Source organism: Humulus lupulus, chromosome 4 (genome assembly GCF_963169125.1).
Source record: "Humulus lupulus chromosome 4, drHumLupu1.1, whole genome shotgun sequence".
In the NCBI taxonomy this organism is placed as follows: domain Eukaryota; kingdom Viridiplantae; phylum Streptophyta; class Magnoliopsida; order Rosales; family Cannabaceae; genus Humulus; species Humulus lupulus.
In genome coordinates, this window is record NC_084796.1 from 63,396,583 (window position 1) to 63,417,010 (window position 20,428).

The following is a 20,428-nucleotide window of genomic DNA, read 5'->3' on the forward strand; positions in this document are numbered from 1 at the left end:
TGTGCCGGCCTTCTTGTGGCAGCATTCTCTCGTGGACGCCCACGGGGCCTGCAGGGACAAACATGCACGTCCCTAGGAGGAGGAGCTTGGTTTTCACGCGGGGGCTGAGCCACCTGCGCCTCTGCGACTATCCTCGCTAACTCCTCATTCCGCTTGTTGGCCTCTGCCAACTGCTGTTTTAGCTGCCGGTTCTCAAGTTCCATAATGGGAACATATCGCTCAGGATTGTAATACATATCCTCATCTCTTGGTGGAGTGGGTGGTCCGCGAGAATCGGAGGATCCACTTCTTTCTTCAACATCTGGGTTTTCCATCGGCTGTTTCCCAGGACGTCTTGGATAATTTTCTTCAGGAAAATTCTGATTATTAGCGGCCATAACATATTCAGGGACTGAATGCTTAAGGCTCTCAATGAAAGCACCAAACTGTTGACGCCGTTTTTCGTCAACAGTGAAAAATGAGCACGAAAACAATAATCAGTAATGGCCAATAAAAATATGATAACACAAACGAGATTTTTTACGTGGTTCAACAGTTAAATCTGCCTAGTCCACGAGTCTTTGTTATTAAACTTAAGATGATCTTTGACAATTCTTCAGGGATGAATTTTCCAGAGTTTTCTCTCAAGATCACAAAAATTCGGTCCTTTACAATGATACATGACCTCTCTATTTATAGAGGAGGTTTCAGAATACTATCCCACATATTTCAGGAAGTTATTCTTTATATGCAAATAAATTTAATGGCATTCAAAGCCTGGAATCCTATATACAAGGAAACGTCCCCTGAAGATCAGGGGGCGTATAACTGAACAATTAATATCCCCTGATTATAGGGGATTTATAGCAATCAATGTAGACCGCATCTCTCATTGATGATTCATAAAGATATTCAAAATTATTATCTTATATCGCCAAGGTCCTATTTACCCAGGTCTCTTGTTGAATTTCGAGCTATAGCATCTTCCCGAGACCACATGACTTCGAGCTCATACGTGTGTCAAGCTCGGAACCCTAATCCGAGGCTATCCCGAGAACAAACGCACTTCGGGGTCAGCCTTTCGAGCTTGTGAGGATCTCGAGGCTACCATCTTCGAAGTCGCCTCTGCTTCGCAGGCTCGATGCCTAGGCTTCGGACGTGTTCCAGATATTACGAGTCCATTCATTACGAATCCAGCTTTCGAGGTCACAATTCTCATGGCTCGAAATCTGGGTGTAACACAAGTAAGATACAACAAATTACAAACACTATCATTCATCTTTATACATCATAGCATCATCATAAAATTGGCATCAATATCATATACTTAAACATAGTCACGTCAACTTAATGTCACCATCATTTCATAAACATCATAACATCATAACAAAATCATAATCATCACCAAACATCATACCATAATCATAATCATCACCAAACATCATAACATAATCATAAACAATTCCTTGTGAACATGGCCCGCTAACTTGTCCATGCAACCCTTTGAGGTAAATAGGAGTCTCTGGTCCTTGAATAACCTCGGTGCGTCCGCCCTTGGAGTTATGTCTTTATATCCTTAGTAACTCAGGTTACGTCTTCACATCCTTAGTAACCCATTTGTTGAGTCGCGTTCAACACACTAACAACCATTACATATAACTCGGTTACGTCTTCATATCCTTAGTAACCTCTTTATTTGATGTGTCGCGTTCATCACACCAACATCCATTCATATCATACAACATTCATACAAGCCAACATATCATCACATTATAGCATTTCATAACTCATAACATTTTCATTCATACAAACAGTCTTACCATTCATAGCATAAACAATCATAAATTCTATCCAACTTCCTTACCTCTGGTCCAAGCTAAGTAAAACCACAACTTCTCAACGAGCCTATACCATAATCAAAACGGCATTCCTTAGCTTCTCATAATTACTATTTTGCCCTCCCATATAACTCATGTGTGCATGGGCCATGCACACATGGTAGGAGTTACACACAACATACAAATATGATTAATTACACATAAGGTCATAAAAGAATAATGTTCATTCTACCTATATTGCATGCATGATCTTTCTATAAAAACTACATGGTTGCATAATAGACATAATTTTGGACGTAAAAGTGAATTTGCATGTAACATGCATACGTGGGAACGTTGCGTAAATGCGGCGTTTAAAACGATAGTTCCATGCGTCTTACTTCTATCATTTAAAAAAATAATAGACTTGTAGCATGTTTTGTTTACCATTGTTTATCTTCTTAAAGTTGCTAGGTTGATTAAATCTCCCAAGATATTCTTTTTTATTTCATAAAAACAATTTTATGTAGCCATTAAAAATATATAAAAGACTCATTTATTATTTTTAAATTACAAAGAAAAGCAAAGGCTTGGAAATTATTATTATTATTTTTTTTAAAATACCTATGATTATTATGTCTCTTTAGAAAATAACAATTTATTTTAAGTTAATAGAATTACATAAATATATTTTGCTTGAATTATTTTTAATACTTAATTTTATGTAACATAAATTCATATGTGAAAATTAAATAACTATTTTAAACTTTTTAAACTAAACTTTCAGACATTATTTAAAAATCGCAAGTGAATTAAATCCAACATTTTTCTTAATCCAATTAAAGAAAATCATAACTTGTAAAATAACCACTCATATTATATAAAAAATACCACTTTTAAATTTTACCATAGTTTAGGATATTAATTTATTTCAAAATACCAATCAAATTCCTTTTATTGAAACATACTTTACATTATTAAACAAAATTCCAGCAATCAAATTTATCATTAAAATCACCATCCTTATTTTTAAAAAACTCATATTTTCTCAAAAATATAAAAAAAATCAGTAGGTATTTATTTATACAAAATATCATTTCAAGACATAATTAAATTTCCCATTAAATTTCTTAAAATATCAAAACACTTGCAAAATATATTTTAGCAGTCAAAAGATTATTCTCATCATAAACAACATCATTTTTGCACAAAAAACAGCAAGCACATTTAATCATAAAATTCATTCTTTTCATTATATTCACAAAATTCATGCTTATTTATGTACAATATTCCAACACAAACCCTAGCATGCTTCTAACCTCTTTAACCATTTTAATCACTCCATGAGCATACAATAATTCATCAATCACCTTGAAACTTATTCACAAATCATGAACAAATAACCACCCTTGATCTTGTGTTAAATATACTCTCAATATATTATTACCATGCAATTATTCCTAAGAACAAAACCATCATAACTTCATACAAGATCTTGCCACAACCTATCATGATCTCTATGATTAAATTGACATTAAACATAAAAAAAAATAACCATCATGCTTTTGAATATCACCTTTAGGCCGAAATCCCCATAGCCAAAATAATCAAATCCTTTCATGTTATTTTTTAAAGAGATATTCATCATTATTTTTATAGATCACAATTTAAAACCTTTGTATATTTTCAAATAGAGTCTTTAAGCCAAAACATACCCATCATCAAATCATAGAAGATCTTTAAACAACACACTACAACAAAAATGATTGGTTAGGTTTTGCAGTGTGGCCTTTGGATTTTAAGGGCTGGCTGGTTTGGCTCACTAGAACTAGGAGCCGTACCAAGGCAAATATAGTAACCATGGTGTTTGCAGCAACAATTTATAGCATTTGGACCAATAGAAATAGATGTTATTTTGAAGGATACTCCTCTTCTGTTTGGAATCTGGTTCGGGATGTCAAATTCACTACTAAACATAGGCTTTACTTAGTTTCTAACAAACATAGTACAGCTCAAGATCAAATGTATATTCATAACCTCCTTTGTAATTAGTGACTGGTTCGGCCAGCATTAGTCAGTTGCAGTCTTTGTAGCTGAAGTTAGTTTGTAACTTGTTTGTTCATTTGTTCAATGAAGCTTTACTTTTCTTCTTGATAAAAAAAAAACAAAAATGAGTTTTAGGGGCGACGCATGTCACCCCTAATAACCCGAAAAGTCGCCCGTGGAAAAATGTCCCTGAAGGGTACATTAGGGGCGACTCGAGGGTCGCCCCTGATATTCAAATATCAAAGGCGACACAGTCGCCCCTAAAACTTGAAATGTCGCCTCAAACATTTGAAAATTTTGAATTATTTTTGTCAATATGTCACCCCTGATACTCCATTAGTCGCCCCTAATACTTAATTATTAGGGGCGACGTGTCACCCCTAATACTATACTATGTCGCCCCAAATAGTTGCACGTGGCATGTGTCGCCCCTAAAACTTAAAATGTCGCCTAAAATTTTTGAAAATTCTGAATTATTTTTGTCGATATGTCGCCCCTGATACTCCATTAGTCGCCCCTAATACTATAATATGTCGCCCCAAATGGTTGCACGTGGCATATTATCAGGGGCGACAGTGTCGCCCCTAATACTATTTTATTTATAAAAAAAAAAAAAATTAATTAATTAAATACAATTTTAATTAATTATTTATCGAAATTATTATTTAAAATTTAAATAATTGAAAAGAAATATATTAAAAATAAAAATATTATATTAAATAAATATTCAAATTAGTTTATTAAAATAACAATTGTACATATTCATAATACATTAACATAGCAAATATTCATATTGTTCATAAAATTTAACAATAATTAATAATAAAATAAACCTAGTCTCCTAAATCAGCTGCATCATCCTCCTCCCTATTGTCTTCTTGTTGTGGTTGTTGCGGTGGCTGTGGTTGTGATTGCTGCGGTGGCGGCATTGGCCAAGGATATTGGGGAGGTAATGTGGACGATCCAGCTCCATACATGTAGGGATACGTCGGCTGGGAGGACGGTGGAATCGGACACGGATAAAGTGTTGCTCCGTACATATATGGAGGTACCATATGTTGAGATGGCGCTGCCCCGTACATAGAAGGATGAGTTGGAGCTGGAGGTGGAGGTTGAGAAGACGAAGCCCTAGAAATATTGTCACTATCAGGCACAGGCGGCATCTGAACGTTTGGTGGACGAAATGAAGGTACAAAATATTGAGTTAAGAAATTAACTTGATCAGTCAATTTCTGTAGATTATTCTCCAATTTTTCTATATATTCTCTTGAATGATGAGGAGGAACTTGAGACTCGCTGAAGTGAGAGTGTTGGGTAGATGATGACCCCGACCCCGACCCCGACCTCGACCCCGACCCCGACCCCTTCAATTTGTGGCCCACTCCTCGCACATGTCCACGCCTTTGGCCTAATACTTTTTGTAACACCTCCACCTGATCAACTGATGACGGACTATCATTATTAGAAGCATCAGTGGATGTTTGCTGAGTTTGTAACTCAAAATCAGCCTTCAGTTTTTCCTGTTTTCAAAAAATGTTAGACACTAACATTAAATATAACTCTATTAATATTAAAAAATATAATTCAAACTTACATAATCTTGGCGAGCATCATCGTTCACGAAATCATTTGTTGCTTTCTTCCAATGATAATCCTTCCATGACTCAATGAGGTCCGGGTTCGTCTAAAAAATATAACCCAAATGTTAGAGAACATATAATTTAAAAGAACATAATTTTGATAATATTTTATCTTTTAGTTACTTTTTCAAAACGGACGGCTGCCAGCAATTTTGTACCCTGCGTTGTAGAATACTTTTGTTTCTTCCGATTTTCCTTATTCTTTACGGAGCGCGCAATAAATTGTGGACTTGTAAATAACTGACAGATCTGCTTCCACTCCTCCTTGTTAACATCATTGGTTGGGTTGTTTAGAACCTTATCCCAATCCTCCGGTCCCTTGTAGTGTTTCTCAAAGTGTTCGTGTCTTAGTGTTTTCCTATTACGGTATCGGTCTTTCATCTCTCGATCGATACCATCTAAACACTTTAAGAAATCCTCGCGGCCCGCTATTTGATAATAGTACTAAATTGAAAATTAAACATATTAATAATATATGTACTATATTAAAGACAAATTTTTAAAAAATATATTTAATACTATTTTTACCTGAATTATGCCAAGGACCTGATCCTTGTATTGTTTAGGCACTAATTCCCATGAACCGTAATGTTCGGGAACTTTCGTTTTAATTTGGGTTCCCACAAGGCGGACAAAAGCAGCGTGCTCGCCCCCAACAACCTTGTACGTTCGTGGGCAAAACGTTACTTTCAGTGGTTTTCCATTTTTACGCCGCCTCTCCTCTAGATCTTTTCCAATAGCTGCGCCACGACCCTTTTTTTTAGTTGGGATTCTTGTATTTTTTTTTATTAATAATACATAGAATATTAGTATATACATGATAAACATATATGAGTAAATAAAATAACAAAAAAATTACCTGAGTCGCATGTTGTCGGGATCCTAGTAGGATCCGGTGGAGGATCACCGCCAGCGTCTCCACCATGAGCTCTAGCCACATCTGCTGACATCTACTAACACGACAGTAATTTAACCTATCTATTTTAATATTTAATTATTATTTATAATTAATTTATTAAGTATTATTTCAATTGATTTGGTAATTTGAAACATGCTATTTGGAAACGAACTTTTTATTTCTCAATATGTATAATACATTGAACACTAGATACAAAACTAAGTAGAATAGTCACTATCCTCACTAATTACATCAACATCTATCAGGCACACATCATCAGTATTATCATCACTAAGGTCGACAATTAATTCATCCTCATCTTCTGCTTCTTCTACACTGTCTGCCATATCATCTTCATTGTCATTAATAAATCAATCATCTTCTTGAAAAACTAAAGAAGGTCGATGGGCTGTGTTGACTTGAGTCGCTGGTACATCAGATTGCCGAACAACCAACTCTCCGAGATCCACAGTCAAAACAAAATTCGATGAGTTGGTGTCATGTACAACATCAACATTAGCAATCATATCTGAAGCATCTGGAAAGTCCCAAACTTGTCGATGATTCACTTCTTGGACAACTTTCCAATCTCGTCCTCTAACGAGATCATCGATGTAGAATACTTGTTTTGCTTGACTAGCTAGTATGAACAGTTCATCTTTATACCATTCACCGCTAACATTGATACTAGTAATATTATTTACAGTGATGGTTTTCTTTTTTTTTTGGATCTGTATTGAACCATTTACATTGAAATAATACCACCGAATAAGAACCAGTAAAAGACAGCTGGAGTATTTCTTCAAGTTGCTCGTAATAGTTAAAACCTTCTTTCTAGCAACACACACTCCACTATTTTGTGTAATTCGATTCTGATCTCGATTGTATGAGACAAATCGAACTCCGTTCACTATACATGCTTGGTAGGAGTAAGACAATAGATCTGACCCAGATGCTAAAGCTAGTAATTCATCAGCATGCTCTAATGACCCAAGCTGGTGCAAGTCATATATCTAATAATAAAGAAATATATTAGAATGAGAATGTAATTTGTAGTATGCAATTTGCTAAGTACAAGTTACCTTCTTATGAAACCATGAACGAAACTCTTTCTTATCAATTTATGATTGGCAGCCATATCTCTTTGTTGCACCTCAGTTAGGTGTTCCCTGTTAATTAATTAACAATGTCAATATTGTTAATTAAAGAGTAGATTGAACAAAGAATAAAATGAATATTAATTATGTACTTACTCTAAATACACTTCAGTTTCTGGAGAATTATCCAATATGAACCACTCAGCTTTATTCCAAGTATTTTCATCGAGGGGCACGGGAATTCCCTTACTAAGAGGACGACATTGAGATTCAAACACTGTGAGGTGTCGATTCACATACGGTGCATCTTCGTTACGATCAGGCTGATTAAATTTTGTTTCCACACCTTTGAAATACATTGAAAAAAATGTCAAAGCCTCATCTGCAACATATCCTTCTGCTATAGATCCTTCAGGACGAGCTTTATTCCTAACATAGTTTTTAAATTTTTTCATGTATCTTTCAAAAGGATACATCCACATCATAAATACAGGTCCTCCCAATATTGCTTCATCAGGCAAGTGCAAAACCAGATGGATCATTATGTCAAAGAATGCTGGAGGGAAAATCAACTCCATCTTGCATAAAATAACAATCAAGTCATCCTTAGCTTTCTCCATATCAGAAACGTTCAGTGTCCTAGAGCACAATTGTTTGAAGAAATTACACAATTCAGTGATGGTAGTGGATATAGATTCTGGTAAAAATTTGCGAACACCTACTGCAAGTAATCGTTGCATTATCACATGACAATCATGGGGCTTCAACCCAACAATGTTTGAGTCATTGTCTGTGACTTTTTTCTTTAGATTAGAACAAAAACCATCGGGCAACTTCACTCCTTTCAAAAATTGACAAAAATCTCGCCTGTGTTCAAAAGTGAACACGTATGGAGCATGCGGTTTCATTAACCTTTTATTGGCATCCTCGTAAATCCACAACGATTTCCTAACCCCCATATTCTTTAAATCATGTCTTGCGTTAGTGGTGTCCTTAGATTTATCATTATCTAACAAAGTCCCAAGGATACTGTCGCACACATTCTTCTCAACATGCGTCACATCTAGGTTTTGTTTTAACTGAATTGAACTCCAGTAATCAAGTTCATAAAAAATACTTTTTTTCCTCCAATTACTTTCCCCTGCACCTCGCTTGCGCTTCACCCCCCCAAATCTGTCATGTTTACCAGACACTTGAAGCGGTAAAGAATTGACTTGATCTAAAACTTGTTGACAAGTAAACTGTTGTGGAGGATTTATTTTCTCAACTTTGCCATCAAATTCCTTGTCCCTTCTATACTTATGATTACTCCTCAAGAATCGCCTATGACCGGCATACGATGTCTTACCAATCACTCGAGTGGAAGTGGTGTCTTCATTGCACGTGGGACATGCTTTATACCCTTGCCCGCTCCAACCAGACAAGCTACTACGAGCAGGGAAATCGTTAATTGTCCACAGAAGGGCTGCACGCATCTTGAACAATTCATTCCTTGTGCCATCTCTTGTGTCGACCCTGTCAATCCACAATTGTTTTAGCTCATCCACCAAGGGTCTTAGAAATACATCCATGTCTTTACCCGGTGATTTTGGCCCAGGAATAAGCAGAGTTAGCATAAAATACTCTTCCTTCATGCATAGCCATGGGTGGAGATTGTAGTTCGTCAAAATCACAGGCCACATGCTGTATGATAAGCTCATGTTGCCAAAAAGGATTAAACCCATCAGCAGCCAAGCCTAGACGAACATTTCTAGGATCTTTTGCAAAATCAGGATGGGTGGCATCAAAGTCTTTCCATGCAGACCCGTCAACCGGATGACGCATCACCCCATATTCTATTGATCTCCCAGTATGATGCCATAACATGTCATTAGCTGTATGTCTTGAACTGTACATTCGCTTTAATCTGGGAGTCAACGGAAAGTAACGCATCACCTTGTGTGGAACCTTTTTCCCCTTCTTCTTTTCATTGACTCGCAGGCTACTCCCACACACATGACATGAATCTTTGCTTGCATGCTCATTATAAAATAATGAACAATCATATTTACACACATGGATTGATTGATATCCCAACCCTAACTTACTCAGCTTCATTTTCGCCTCATAGTGTGTTGGGGGAATTTTATTATCTTTCGGAAATGCAAATTTTAGTAACTTCAATAATTCATCGAAAGAGTTATTTGGCCACTTCCCTCTAACTTTCAAATGCATCAACTTCGCCAAAAAGTTTAAGGATGATATCCAATCACAACCCCGATACAACTCAGCTTCAATCTCGTCGAACAACTCGTCATAATACTGTCCCATTCGACTGCCAGACACACCATCTGCTTCCTCTGCATTTGTCAGTATGAGGAAATCATCAACGACGTCAACCATCTTGTCTACATCTTCATTCTCCTCAACTACCTCATTGGCGACACTAGCTTCCACCTCACCGTGGTAAACCCACTTTTGATAACTCTGTTGAAAACCCTTGTCAAAGACATGAGCCTCCACTGGATCTATAGTTTGTAGTTTAACATTCAGGCACCTCACACACGGGCATAAAATTCTCCCGTCTCAGTCTACGTGTTCTTTTTCCATTCTCAAGAAGGCTTGAAGACCGTTCCAATAAGCATCACAGTTACGCTTCCTTAATGTCGTCCAACTCTTATCGATCGGCATCTACGATACAAGAATAAACAATAATTAAAACTTATGGACTATGTATGTGTGCCCTAATCCACATTTTCACTCCACTTCTATAAGGGTAAAGAACCTATCCCATTCAGATTTGTAGTATACATATAATTTAATCTACACTCTTAAAATTGTTTCGTTTATGTAAAAATTTCGGCAGCACCTCCCTATAGTTCTCATAAGTGGGCAGACTAAAATTAAGTTTGCCCACTTACGAGAACAAATAAGGAGACACATATTGAAATCTCTATTAACGAAACAATAAAATGAGTACTAGATCAAATTATAGGTACACAACAAATCCAAACTATCCATGCGGACACATACCGTCCTGGATAATTCATAGAAGCATATTTAAGAGTTCTTACTAACTCAGCTTCACCGAACGGGTCTAAGGCTTTTCGTGATTGAAAATAATTAATAAAACATTATCACTAAGTGATAATATATAAAACGTCTATCCAATCTTTGGTGATCAAATTTTATCACCAAAGAAAAGCAACAAAAAAAGAAATATTTTTTAACACTAGATGTTTTATGATGTCTTATAAACCCTTATGATATTAAATTATAATTTTGTAATTTATTTTGAGATTATTTATCTAACTTTTAATTTATTTTTAAATTACTAAATTTGTTAATATTAAATTAAATTATAATTTTTTAATTCATTTATCTAAAATTTTAATTTATTTTGAAATTATTTATCTAATTTTTTAATTACTAAATTTGTTAATATTAAATAAAATTATAATTTTTTAATTCATTTATCTAAATTTGTAATTTATTTTGAAATTATTTATCTAACTTTTAATTTATTTTTAAATTACTAAATTTGTTAATATTAAATTAAATTATAATTTTGTAATTTATTTTGAAATTATTTATCTAACTTTTAATTTATTTTTAAATTATATATCTAATTATTTAATTTATTTTTAAATTACTAAATTTGTTAATATTAAATTATAATTTTTCACTTTATTTTAAAATTATTAAATTTTTAATATTAAATTAAATTATTTATCTAATATTTTAATTTATTCTTTAATTTATTTTGTTAATTCTAAGTATTTAATGTCTTATTTATTATATTATTATTTATTTAGTCCTCTAACTCTACCAAAATTTTGACAGCATAACATCTCTATTATAACATATCTCAAAAATTTAAAACCCTACAAAAAACACTTAGAAAATTCCCAGAACATTCACAATATACATATTATTAATCAAATTTAAATACTAACACATACTACAATTTTATACACATATATAAATATATCACTAAACACATCTCACTTTGTACACACATTCACATATTAATTATATTAATTAAACCAATAACATAATTAAAAAATAAATACCTTGATGCCACAAAATTATATTATACCAGTGACCGAATTTCCAAGAGATACTCCTTCAATTTCTACACAAAATCAACCCAAATAATTAAATTTAAACAGAATTAAATCAACTTAATATATATATATATAAAAGCAACTATATATATATATTCTGAGTTGGGTTTCAGCTTACCTAGGCTTCGGCGTCTGAGAGATCGGGGAGAGATCGAAGAGCAGACCGAGAGTGAGGGTGAGGTGAGGGTGCGGCAACAGAGAGATCGAGAGTACTCTATGCATAAATAAGAATATAACTCTCAAAAACACCAATAATGTCTAAAAGCAAAATGTTATACCCAAAAATTGGAGAATGCATCCTAGGAGGCTAAGGAGAATGCATTCTAGGAGAGCTAAGGGGAGTGGTCCTAGGAGACCCCAAGGAGGATGTGGTCCTAGGAGACCCCAAGGGAGTGGTCTTAGGAGACCCCAAGGAGGATGTGGTTCTAAGAGACCCCAAGGGTGTGTAGGAGGCAAGCCTCCCAAGGTTTCCTAAGTGTTGGCTCGAACGTATCCAAGGTAAGTAGCTAAGGAGGAGGAGTCTCATGCAAGAGGAAGGAGACTTAGATTTTGATAAGGAGAGCCTATACAATGTTCGATGGGACATGTTTGGGAGATGCTAAAGGAGAATGCCTTGATCTTGTCCAAGGTGAGATGTTATGGAGGAGGTTGCCTCAATGTTGTCCAAGGTGAGGTGCTAAGGAGGTTGCCTCAATGTTGTCCAAGGTGAGGTGCCAAGGAGGTTGCCTCAATGTTGTCCGAGGTGAGGTGCCAAGGAGGTTGCCTCAATGTTGTCCGAGGTGAGGTGCCAAGGAGGTTGCCTCGGACCACCTTGGTCCGAGGAGAAGCCAAGGAGATTGGTTCAAGGAGGAACATGGCATGCTAGAGGAGAGTGCCATGTTAGAGGAGAGAAGTGCATGTCCTACCACCATGCACGTTCAACCCACGAAAACATGTCCTACCACCATGCATGTCCTGCCACCATGCACGTCCGACCAACACTTGCATGAGTGGTCAGTAGGAGGTGGATCAACTAGCTAGAGGAGACTAAGTCAAGATTCCCAGAGATAGCTTCAACAACATATGCGGAAATCTCTCATTCTTCCCACAAATGGGGGGTTTGTTACATTTCGAATTTTGAATGTTTAAATGTAATAAATATAATAAAATATCCCTATCATAAGGGGATATCAGTTGAGGATCCCAGGCCTATAAATAGAGAGTTTATGGGATGAGAGAGGGGCTTCTTCTGCTTCTTCTTTCTAGAGAGAGAAAATTGGGACTGTGTATTCTAGAGAGAGAAAGTTGGGTCTGAGTATTCTAGAGAGAGAATTCTTGTATTTTTGCAATTTGTACTGAAGAAACTCAGTTGGCTCAGTCCATCTGATCTTGAGTACAGGTTTATAAATCACAACTCTAAGTGGATTAGGCTATTACCGACAATCGGGGCTGAACTACTATAAAAATCTCCTGTGTTATTTATTTTTCTTGTTTAAACCGTCTGTGTCATTTTTATTTCTCTTGAAGGCTTGTCGTATTTGACGTTCTCACGTCGTTGGCTAAAAACGCAGTGAACACAAAAAAAATCAAAATCCAATTTCTTTTAACAAAAAGTATTCAAAACTTTGAACTAAAGCAAATTATGATCTAACAAAGCAGTACAAGCAAAGAATTGAGCATCAAACAGAAAGATATTCCAGAAAATATATTTGACTATAGCCAAAGCCCAAACATACAGAGTTAATCAATCTCCTTATGAAAAAGATATGATTGTGAATCAAAGTAATGAATCACAATTCAAAAACTAAGGACAACTCAAAAAGTTCAAACATGTATACATTTCTAACTAAAAATCTCAACACACCAACTAATAACACTCTTTAAAATAAACCATAAATCATACTCTAAACAGGATAAGAAATTGATTTAAACACACATATACAAAAACTAATAACAAAATGGGCACCTAATTAATCATAAACATATAAAAGAACCAAAAGAATACCTCAAGATACAAAGTCCATAAATATTGATTGGTTTAAAAAAAAAACAACTAATGAGATTTCAGAGATTTCACAGAAAAAACAGAGCTTAAGTTATTCTTTGATTGCTATAAAATAAGCTCAAGATTCGGAACACTTAACAGAAAACACAGAGCAAACAGTAAAAGCATATATTTTTTAATCCTGATATTAAGATTACCACACAAAACAGAACAAGCAAGAGGACAAAACCATCAAGAAAAACTTAAAGCAAACAGAAAAAACTTATACAAGAACCAATCAGCTCATACAAGAACTTATTCAGTTCTCAAAACACTGACTTACCACATACACTGAAGCACTCTCAGTACAATGGTAAAATACGCCAAAGATCTATACAAAATCACAGTCTATGCCTCTAGCCGAGACTACACTGCTCACAAAACAATATATATATAAAAAAAAAAATTAAGTTTACAATATTAACAATAAAACAAACAAATAGAGTGATGAGTAGTTGATAAATTTCAACACGACTTTTTTGCCAAACAATAAAATCTATAAATAACTAATATCATCAACTAAATTTTGGGTATTAATAAGTATCGGAAGGGGAGGAATTGGCTTATAGTGTTTGTATAATCAAACTAATAATAATATTATTATATTTTAGCAAGTTAAAAGTCTAGCAACATTAATTTCTACAGCATATATATGTAGTGGTTTTATGTATAGAGAAAGAAAGATGGTTGTAGTTGTAGTTGTAGATACTAAAAATATTTAATGCATGCCGAGAAAACAGATTACAAAACAAACAAATCAAATTATAGAAAAAATTATGAATTGTCCATTACTAATAAAAAAAATATATAAACGATACATAAAAGATATAAAAAGAAATGATACTAAAATGCAATAAGCTAGCTGCCAATTTCATTTTCTAATAGAATAATAATTAAACAAGTACATATAGATTATACCACATATTCACAGATAATTCAATGCTAATGAGCATACCAACCGATTAGCTCTATGTGCATATACTAGTTTTCTAACCTCAAGTCCTGTGCGAATAATGGTACGACCCCGAGCGTGATCCTTTTTCCCCCGAGCCTTGCGGTAAACCTAGTCACAACCATAAACGGTAATCCTGTTAAGAACTAAATCCAAATACTGAGTTCAGGACCAATCCCATGCTCTCGGGACCTCCAATTCCACCAAACAGGGTGGTGGAATCGTCCCCAAGAGCCCCCATGCTCTTCCCAAACCCTAAAAATGACATGATTGAATTGGCCATAGGGCAAGGGCGCCTAACTAGGCAGAGGCCCCTCAAAAAATCCCCTGCATAGCGCAGGGGCACCCAAAACTAGTGCAAGAACACCCATAACAAAGGATAATTAATTCCAATCACAATCAATTTCCAGTTGATATTTCATTTTTATTTCCAATCACAACATAACAAGCCCTCCTGAGGTCAGTCAACTCAAAACTATAAATAGAGTTGTTGAGGTCAATTAACTCAAACCCAGAAAAAAAATTGGTTATGAGGGAAGAAGGATCTCAATGAGTTCACACAGAGGCAATGGGTCTCACATATATACATACATTCATATATCTATATGCAGTTTTTCTCAATCTCCTACTATAATTTTCTCACGTATCCAAACCGAGCTAGTAAACCATGGACAGAGCAAGTGAATAAACTAAAATCAAGAGCAAAAACATTCAAACTCAGATGCATTCAAAATTTATTTCCCTTTCAATATTCAATCATTCAAACTCAAACCAAGAGTAGAAATATTCAAAGTCCAAGTCTTTACAACCAAACATTCAAAGAAAAAAAAGTCAAATGTAGAACAGAGAGAAAGAGAAAGAGCTTACTCAGATGGATATCGGCAATAGCGTGGTTGTCTATGAGGTACTCTGCAATGGAGTGGTAGAGATTGGAGTGCTTGGCTGCTACTTGAAAGGGAAGAGAATTTTTAGGGTTCTTAAAAATAAAATTAGAAAAGCCAGAAAATGTTTTTAGGGAAGAGCATTTATATGAATTTCATGATTGAGAGATTGGGGTTTGGGGTTTGAAATACATTTGGAGAAAGAAGAAAACAGAAAGAAAAAAAAAAGACAGGTCTCTTACTTACCTGGAGGAGAGAGTGAGATCTAAGGGAGAGGTTGAGTGGAAGCTTGCATTGAGGTTTGGGGTATGGGTCTGAGAGAAGAGATGAGAGATTGGGGTTTGGGGTATGGGTCTGAGAGAAGAGAAGAGTGAGGTTTCGGGTTTGAGGAAAAAAAAATTGGGGGGTTTTTATTTTGGTTTCACGCGTAACAGAAAATATAGGAGCAGAAATGATCAGTGGCCGCGGCCTGAGCTTATTGGTGGCCGCGGCCACTATTCTAGGATCTCCAGGCCGCGGCCTCCGCGCAAACATGGCCCAGATTATGACCCGTGGCCGCGGCCATCAAGAATCACTGGCCGCGGCCACTTCACGTTTTCAGAAAAAAAAAATTAAAAAATTCACTCCCCACACAAAGACCCAAAACCGAAAAATCACTCTCATTTTTTTCATATCATTTCATCATTTCTCTCTCATTTTCACTCCAATTATTTCCAAAAAAAAATCATTAAATCCTATCATCAATCTTCAATCTTTTTACAACTTTTCACACATTATCATCAAAATCCTCATTGTCTACACAAATTTCCTTTCAAAATCTATAGTCAATTACAAGTAAGTACATTTTCTTGATTCTTTGATTATTGGGTTTTGAGTATTCAAGAATATGATTTTGGGTATTTTGTATTAATTGGTTTTTGGTGGATGAAATATTTATATATTGTGATAATTGTCTTAGATTAAGTGATTATGTTGTTATATTAGTAATAATTCAAATTTTGGGAAGATTGAAACACTATAACATACTTTTTCACTATTGGTTAGTCTTTGCCCACTAAGTGTTTGATGAAAGTTCTTAGAGGAGTATGTTTCAGTTTTAAGGGGAATTAATGCAATATTTTTGAAGAGGAAGTGTTTATTGGACTAACAGAAGTTTGTTGGGAATAATTAGAGGATTTTGACTTTATATTTTGGGGTATTTTGAATTATTCTTTTAGTGCTTAATTATTTGTGTTTAACGGAGGTTATCTTTGAGTCTTGAACTGACGAATGGCTCCAAAGAGATTTCAAAAGAATGCTAAAGGTGTTTCCTCATCTGAGGTTGAGTTTGATGCTACCAAATTTATTTCTGAGGAGGCATTCAAACGCTATCAAGATGCGGTAGTGAAACAGAAAACGATGATTGAAGAAAGGGGGTTCGATATGGAGATTCGTCATGGGTATCCATCTATTGCAGAACAGATTGAGAAAAGACATTGGACGAAATTTTGTTCACAACCAGATGCTGTAGTAATCCCTATTTTCAGAGAGTTCTATGCTAATGGAATTTCTCAATTTACAGCCATGGCTACAGTGCGAGGAGTTAATGTGAACTTCTCAAGTGCAGCCATAAATCAATTTTATGGGCTTCCTAGCATTGACAATGATGAGTACAGCCAAATCGTTGATGATCCTGACTTGAATGAGATTATCCAATTTCTGTGTAAGCCAAATACCCAATGGAAGTTAACTGAAACAGGTCATCCTATTAAATTTAAGAGAGAGGCGATGGGAGTTATTGAAAAAGCATGGCATAAGTTTATTAATGCAAAATTATTTCCCACTAAACATGTTAGTGATGTGAGTGTAGATACTGCTATACTTCTATATGCTATCTTGAAGGGGAAAACAATTGATGTGGGACGCATTATTAAGTCTTCCATTCAGAGCAGTTTCAGAAATGTTTCTAAGGGGTTCTATCATCCCCATCTCATTACCGCTATGTGTGCTCAAGCTGGTGTGAAATGGGATCCCTCAGAGCCTTTGCTGCAACCCATGCATATATTGAATAGATCCTCCATTACTCGCTTTAAGGTCATTGACACTGCACGGGCTAGCTCATCTTCTCATACTCAGACTAGACCACCGCCATCTATAAAAAATATGACCTTGGCAGACCGTATGACACTTGTGGAGGAATCTCTGTACACTACATCTCAAGAGTTGCATGCTCACCGTACTGAATTCCAAGCACATCAGCAACGCATGATTGAGTGGGCTAGTTATCAAGATGTTTGTTTCAGGATGAATGCCATACACCTTGGCTTGGACATGACAAACTACCCACCTGAACCACAGTGGATTCAACCATATCCACCACCTATTCCCATGATGCAAGATGATGAAAATCAGGAGGAAGCTGAAGATGATCAAGGAGATGCCTAATTAATAAACATTCACTTCAGTTGAGGGAGTTTTTCTTTATCTTTTTCTTTCTTTTCTTTCTTTTCTTTCATTTTATTTGCATTGAGGACAATGTTTCTTACAAGTGTGGGGAAATTTGATAAGGGTATTTTGGATATTATATATATTTTATCCTTTGGCATTTAGATAATATTCCTTTAAAGTGTTTTTAGGTGTTCTTAGCTTTGTTTTACGAGTTTTTTTATTTTTAAGTCATAAAATATTTTATAAGGTATTATTGATGAATTTGATACAATTTTGTGGTTAAAAATGAAAGTGCAATGATATGACTCGAGAAAATGAAGTTTTGAGCGAGATTGAAGTGTTTTCGAAGTCCCTAAACCCGATGATTGAGTCTAAGTTGGAGATTATGAAGAAAAAAAATATAGGAGCAGAAAATGATCAGTGGCCGCGGCCACCAGCATTTACTGGCCACGGCCTGGGAGACAGGGAGTATTGGCCGCGACCAACATAATCTCCTGGCCGCGGCCTCCGCGCGAACATGGCCCAGAATATGACCTGTGGCCACGGCCATCAAGAATCACTAGCTGCGGCCGTGCGACAAATTTTTCTTTAAAATTTAAATTTTAAATGTAATTATTGGGGGCTATAAAAGGGATTAGGGTTAACTTTTATCATAACTTTGGATTGCGATTTTTAGAGGCTAGAGCAACAGAGGAGGAGGAAAAAACATCATCATCTATATTCTTCAATCTAGTTTTTCTTTCTTCTCAAAACACTTTTATTTTCATTGAATATTTATGTTTATGAATATGAATATGATTATGGAGTAGTTTTCTTTATAGTTAAGGGTTATTTCAAAACCATAGACATGATATCTTGAATGCATTGATGAATTTTATTTTTTTTATTCCCTTATATTAAATTGCTTCTATTTTTCTATTTGAATGTCATGGATCTTGTAAAATCTTGTTTAGATGGCCACTGATTAAGGTTTTGCATTGTTCTACTATCTTCTTAGGATTTCTATTCACCTAATAGTTTAGGATTCTAAGTAAAGTGATGTAACGACCCAAATTTGCTAATAAGGCTTAAGGGTCTTGATTAGTGTGCCTGGAGGGCATAATGGGAAGTATGTGTGAATTTAATGATTAAGATGTATGATTATGATTTAAAGCATGTTATATGACTATTTCAGTATTTGAGATGCATGACTATGTGTATTGTGTTATGTGATAATTTTAGCCCGTTGAGGGCATAAACCATTTTATTATGTTATGTGATTTGTACCACGTGGGTGTGGTGATATCAATGTGATGCACGTGCCGAGACGGTCCTAGAGAGCTAGATAACTCAAAAGTCACAATAGGATTTTATACCCAGTGGGGGTGGAGCCTAGGGGTATTTTGGGGATTTTGTAATTTAGTTCTTGTGAGATAATGGTAACTGGTAATTTGGTAACTTGTGTAACTGTTAGTAACCATAGAGAGTAACAGGTTTAGATGGAGAAATTATAGAATTGTAATGGATAGGAAATGACAAAAGGGCCTTTGAGGTTTAGTTAGGAAAGGGATATTAAAGAAAGGGTAGAGTGGTCAATTGGTTGAGGATAGATAAGCTTCAGCTGAAAGAAAAAGGTGGTCACATATAACACTTAATTGGAAATTGATTCATGCTGAAATTTGAGGAAAATCTAGAAGAAAAGAGAAGAAGAGGAAAGCTGAAGTTGGGAGACCTAAGAGGAGAGTTTTGATGGTTCAAGGCAACTAAGTTGAGCATAAGCCAAGATTACTCAGAGGTAAGGATTTTTCTATGATTTTTTTAAGTTTCAAGTCTGGTTTTTAGAGAATAAGCATGAATTGAAAGAAGATAGTGGCTGGTTTTGCATGGAATTCAGAGTTGGGATAATCAAAAGGAAGGTGACTTGAGGCTAGAGTTGTGGAGAATTCAAGCTGGGTTCTTGATTGAGGTAAGAGTTTATCATGTTTAATTTTCGTAATTGGTGTGGTTTAAGACTCTAGAGGCATGATTTATAGTTTGGAAGCCATGGTTTAAGTTTTAGGAATTTGAAACTCAAGATAGGATCTTGGGTGTGCTTGTGTGATTGGGGTTGTTTATGATGTTTATAGGTTGTTAAAGGGTTCATTTGGGGTTTTGAATTGATTTTTTGGGCTTAGGTACTTGTTTGGGATGATTTGGAATGGTTTAGGCTCGGGAAAAACGCAAGGAAAAACCCATATTTCTGGGCTCGTGAAGGAGCGCCGCGGCTCTATTCTTGGGAGCCGCAGCGCGAGGCTGATTCTGGGCAGGGCAAGCTCTCTGACTTGCTGGGCGCCGCGGCCCTCTAGGGCAGCGCCGCGGTGCTAGGCCAATTTCAGAGCATGGGATTTTGCAATTTTGAGCCTTTGCTCCGGGGGTTCGGGGATGTCTTCGGTGCATTGTTTTAGGGATTTGGGGGATTCCGAGAGTGTGGGATTGGTCTCGGGAAGTAGTTTTGGGTTGGTCAGTGATAAAGGATGTTTCATGTGTGTTGTGACTAGGTCTTTGGAGAGGCTCGGGGTAGAGGACCGTGCTCGCGGCATTGGG

The 20,428-nt window shown here is 35.8% G+C and overlaps 1 protein-coding gene across 1 annotated transcript; it reads right to left on the minus strand.

Moving 5' to 3' along the window:
• Positions 1-3,279: 3,279 nt before the first annotated feature.
• Positions 3,280-10,147, minus strand: LOC133832237 (uncharacterized). The gene is made up of 10 exons (XM_062262606.1): positions 10,087-10,147; positions 9,780-9,984; positions 9,151-9,383; positions 7,676-7,823; positions 7,463-7,549; positions 6,011-6,254; positions 5,606-5,926; positions 5,437-5,526; positions 4,818-5,362; positions 3,280-3,313 (listed from the first exon to the last, which is right to left on the minus strand). Exons 1-10 carry the CDS (start codon positions 10,145-10,147, stop codon positions 3,280-3,282), a joined length of 1,968 nt encoding a protein of 655 aa, XP_062118590.1.
• Between the last annotated feature and the right edge of the window lie 10,281 nt (positions 10,148-20,428).